Source organism: Triticum aestivum, chromosome 7D, assembly GCF_018294505.1.
Source record: "Triticum aestivum cultivar Chinese Spring chromosome 7D, IWGSC CS RefSeq v2.1, whole genome shotgun sequence".
Classification (NCBI taxonomy): Eukaryota; Viridiplantae; Streptophyta; class Magnoliopsida; order Poales; family Poaceae; genus Triticum; species Triticum aestivum.
Window position 1 is genome coordinate 413,082,414 of NC_057814.1, and position 4,844 is coordinate 413,087,257.

At 43.2% G+C, this 4,844-nt stretch overlaps 1 protein-coding gene across 4 annotated transcripts; it reads right to left on the minus strand.

Moving 5' to 3' along the window:
- Positions 1 to 191: 191 nt before the first annotated feature.
- Positions 192 to 4,412, minus strand: LOC123169506 (GDP-mannose transporter GONST1). 4 transcript variants are annotated; one of them, XR_006484861.1, is made up of 12 exons: positions 4,126 to 4,412; positions 3,288 to 3,359; positions 2,910 to 3,135; positions 2,659 to 2,798; positions 1,970 to 2,099; positions 1,672 to 1,770; positions 1,347 to 1,501; positions 889 to 1,005; positions 726 to 823; positions 540 to 623; positions 415 to 459; positions 192 to 299 (listed from the first exon to the last, which is right to left on the minus strand). XR_006484861.1 is itself a non-coding variant. In XM_044587379.1 (11 exons), exons 1-10 carry the CDS (start codon positions 4,134 to 4,136, stop codon positions 565 to 567), a joined length of 1,107 nt encoding a protein of 368 aa, XP_044443314.1. In that variant the 5' UTR covers positions 4,137 to 4,412; the 3' UTR covers positions 192 to 459; positions 540 to 564. The 4 variants fall into 4 exon arrangements, 2 of the variants coding, with proteins under 2 accessions (XP_044443314.1, XP_044443315.1); XR_006484860.1 differs by having other exon boundaries at positions 415 to 623; XM_044587379.1 differs by having other exon boundaries at positions 192 to 459.
- Positions 4,413 to 4,844: the final 432 nt, after the last annotated feature.

Sequence of the window (4,844 nt, forward strand, 5' to 3'; positions counted from 1 at the left end):
GTTTTCATATCGTGCCGCCGACGTAGACCACAATTTGTGGCCATGTTTAGTCGACAGACTAAAAAAACATAAGTTATCTCCTTAGAAAAAAATATATGCAGTGCTATGTTTTGTCCATCATGGTGCAATCAAACATGCGTTGGTTAAGGTTTTCTATGATGCAGAGGATCAAAGGGCTTTGCCACTGCAGATTGCAGTACTCAGAGCTGGTGCACTTCTCATATAGACATATACACATTGGAGTGCATCAACCCACCCACCACCACCACCAGGGATTTGAGCAGTACCTATCTGCATGACTGTATCATACATGCAACAATTAAGACGTATACCACCACCATTCGAGCAACAGCAGGGTTCAGGTCGTCGCCCAGAAGAAAAGAAAAGGAAAACATGAGCCCCAGGCTAACTAACATGATGTTGTCTCCCTCCTTTGCCAACTGGGAAAGAACCTCGCACCTGCACAAATTTCCCCAGAGTGTAATTAGAGGGAGCATCTTGCTTTTGGTGATCAGCATAATACTGCACTCTTCTAGCACCTATATATACAGCTTGGCCGACAGCTTAGGACTGGGAGTTGTTGCGCAATTTCGCCCTGGCGAAAAACACCCCTGCTAATAGACCTGCAAGATCGACGGTACATTATTCTTTTTGTTAGTGATGAAGTGTGGTATGTGTCAGCCCAGAGGTAATATATGTTTGGTATCAGCATAGGCAAAACCTACCAAGCAGTATACTTATGGAGTTCTCCATGCTTGTGCGGACTTTGAAGAGCAGGATCCCGGCGATAGAGAGCGGGATCTTGTTGAGAGACCCCACAAGGCTGTAACAGGAGCAATGTCGGCGTTAGAAGCTCACCAAGAGTGAAGTGCGTCCATCATTTGGTACCTATAAGTTGTTGCGCTTGTCTGACGAAGAAACCACATGGAAGTAAAGCTGATAGCAAGCCCCAAAACTCCGCTTGCAGTGATGACTAGCCAAAACATAGGCATCCTCAGAAGAGGCCTGCAAAATCACTTTGTCATAGGACTGAAGAGTATAATATTTGCAATCATAGTTAATTTTTTTCCCAGCAGATGTGATTGGATTAGTTGCATCCTCTTTTGCAAAAAAAAGGATTAGTTGCATCCTCTTTTGCAAAAATAAAATAAAATAGAAGGATTAGTTGCATCCTCTTTTGCAAAAAAAAAAGGATTAGTTGCATCTTGGTAGGACATGAAAGGAAATTTTTCAGGACGAATGGTCTCTTGTTACACTACACAGATGGAGGTAACACAATTTATATCTACTTTCATTAGGTTCGTGCTAGAACAAGTGAGCGAATGAAGTTTAAATCACGGGCTTACGTTTCCAACAGGTACTCAACTTCATTAAAACCAAGCACGAGGATAATTCCCAATGGTAGTGAAAGAACGTTGTTCAGCAAAACCATCGAAAGCTCATTCAAATTCCCAGACTTGGTGGCCTGCTTCGCACTGTCCATTACATGCCGCAGTGTAAGCTGGAAAAAACAGTTCATTTGTTCAAATTTATATGGAGGGAGCTCAGAACTGAAGATATTTGTCCCATAAACTAGTGTCAATCTATGGGACTGGAGATAAGAATCTAAAACATTTGGGAGGAGAAACAGTTTTCAGTTTTCAGGAGATTCAGTGGCATCAAGAAGAATACCGAATACGATGCTGTCAGAAAACAATTTAAGATCTGCCATGTATAGCCGACTGCATGAAATGAGAGATCCGTTATTCCTCCTGCAATTGCTGAGATTATCTACAGAAACATAAGGGTGAGTCAGGTCTTCGGTACACTGTTATTTCAAGTCACCGTATCAAGAACACCTATGATTATATATAAGGTAACAAATCAACTACGTGCAATTATTCAGCAACTGAAGAAGAATATAAGCCCCTCAGGCATTCTAGTCATACTTAAACATGCGTAACTTCTAATATTGACATTCTAGTCATACCATCAACATAAGAGAAATCCAAACTTGTCGATCGTGTTGCTTCTTAAAGAAGTAGGTTTCCCCAGAAGCAGTAAGAACATTTGCCACATTCTTCAAGATAGTCAACATCGCAACATTGATGTACTTCAAACTGAAAGATACAGAAAATATTAAAAGGTACAGGAAATATATTTTAAGAAAGACTACGAACTTCAGTCTGATGCATCGTTATTACAAGTTGAAGAGCAATTTCTTCACAGCTCATTTTGAAAAACTCAACTCAAAATGTTCTGAAAGCCTAGAGACTGACTCAGGTTTATCATTATCTTATCGAACTAATTGACCATGAACACAACAAGAGCAGACGAGCTGCAACAAATATTCATCACAAATTTTAATACCCACCAAATGTCAGCAGAAAAAAACATTTTCTCCCTAAATGAACTTTATGAGCTGTCAAAACTTAAGCATGAACACTGATTAAGGGGGGTGTTCCTTACACATAGTTCTGACATGTGAGAGTGAAACGAAGAAATAAAGTGTGGTTTTCATATTTTATCAACTGAAAGAATATTTAACAATAAAAATAATTAAGTGCTTAAATTCAGTAAAGGAGTCCATATTCTGGTACCAAATTGGATACAAGTACAGACTAACTATATGCACAGAAAATAGCGCTCAGCTAAATAATATGAAGATCTGACACATACCTAAACATGCTTGTGATTAGCATCCCGACAAATATAATGTTCACAGGCAACCAAACTTTGATTAACTTCCATGTTAATGGTTCAGTTGGGATAACACCAGAGAGGGACAGTGCAGAAACTATGGTCACTGATACAATGTTCTGCAGTAAAACGTGATGAAGACACTATCAATGTCACCCAACCATCATAGATACAACGCAGAAGGAAAACACAATTGCATGAGAAGTATACAGTCAGTAATATAAAATTACCTGGTAAATCATCAGGAATATTCCAGCGTTGAAACCATAGCCAGACAGCACAAACTTGTTAACTAAAATCATGCTGCAGGATGCTATGCAGTAAGCAAAACCAGACAGAAGGGACTGATTCTGAATGTTTGGGAGCATGAGTAAGTGTGAAGGCATATCTCTATCTTTTGAGGCCTTAACATCTTCCAGGTCTGTGTCATCAACACAGGAAGTTCCCATCGTAGATCTGGAGAATATATGAGCCAGAAATACAACGGGTTGTGTTAGCTTGCATGATGATTGCTTCCAAGATATCCATTGACGAGAATAAGGTTCAGAAGATGTTTTCAGATTATTTTATTTTTTTAAGACACTACTGATCAAGGGAAGCTTACATGCCTGTTGCCAATGTCTGGTGCTTTTCTCCCAGGAGGGGCGTCGGGATCAACATGAGTGACTAGCGGAGGGTTTCTGCAAGATAATGGAACTCTTCCAATCAACAGTAATCCAATTATTAAATCAATTTTCGCTGCTTATATCTTGTGAAGCATCTTAAATTAAAATCTGAACCCATGGACCAAGCATGTGTATTAAACCAATGGCACTTCAAACGCATCATACTAGAGGATAACTATAAGCATTTGCATTCTCCTAAAGAGTCACCATGCTCCCCTAGTTAAAATAAGGCTAAATTGATCAATTTCGGTGGGGTTTTCCAGTTATAGTTTTTTTTTGCGGGTTATAGTTAGCTTCAGGACTCGTACTGTACCTGCAGCAAAACTCCAGCCAATGGTACTAGTATTGAATATAATTCGACAGGACTGTACTGAGCAGTACATAAGTCGTCAACCTAGTACGCTCTGCAAGTAATTCCTATTTATTTGGAGCTTGGAGGGGCTAAAAGCCAAACTGCAACGAACTGAAATGAGGTTTCGCATGCCTGTACGCTTCAGAAGTAACCTGAAGTTGAGCTAATCAACAGAAATATACAAGGAAGAATCCGATTAACAATTTGGCGCTTCAGGAATCGAATCGCAAGTTCTGGAAACCAAGCGAACCTTTGAGCAGCCCAACCTAAGCACTACGGCTCCTAATCGGAAGCAAGGCACAACTAACCCGGCGTGAAATCTCAACCGCCGTACCCGAAGGGATCATCGGAGCTCAGGTGAGCCAACTGGTGCGGGAGAGGGACGCACGTGGAAGTTGGGAGAACGAGAGAGGCCGACCGGGAGCTCACCTGGAAGCCATGGCGCCGGAGCAGGGTCCCTGGGGAAACCGAGCGGCTCCCTCGTGGCCCACGGAGACGGTGGCGGGACTGTGCCGGCGAGGAGCTCGACGGTGTAGCGCGGCGGAGGAGCTGGAAGCGGCGGCGACTCGGAAAGTAACGGAAGGGAGCTGCTTGGCTTTTAAAATATCCGGCGGAAGAAGGAACGTTCGCAGGCTGACCGGTGGGCCCCCGCCGAGTCAATACAGCTGACACAGCTTGGCTTTGCGCCCCTGCGGCTACTGCTTTTACTCCTCGGCGCGCTGCGGCATCGGCCGTCTCGTCGCTGAGTACCGGGTCCCGCTTGCGCGCTGGTCCATGCTTCAGTGACTGGGAAGGAAGGCAACCGAGCTCGCGGCAGTGGTTGCGCTGTGCTGCGGATGTTGCGTCTGGTATTTGTTTCCCCTTTTATTTTGGGCGTGCAAAGTTTTCGTGGATTGAGCAAAGTGAGGTGGCGTGTTTCGTGCGAGTGTGACCGTCCGTTCATTGCAGAGGAGAGCCAGGAACAGGGCAGAAAAATGGTTTTATGAGGTCACATCTGTTTCTTACAGACGAACAGTGCTTAACGAACGAAAGATTGACAAAGTTTCATTTGGGTCGGCTGAGGAGCAGTGGCGGCGGAAAATATGGGCGTTGAGGAGGGCCGGCTAGAAGAAAGTCTTTTAAAACTGTGTTGTTCATAGGCCAGCACT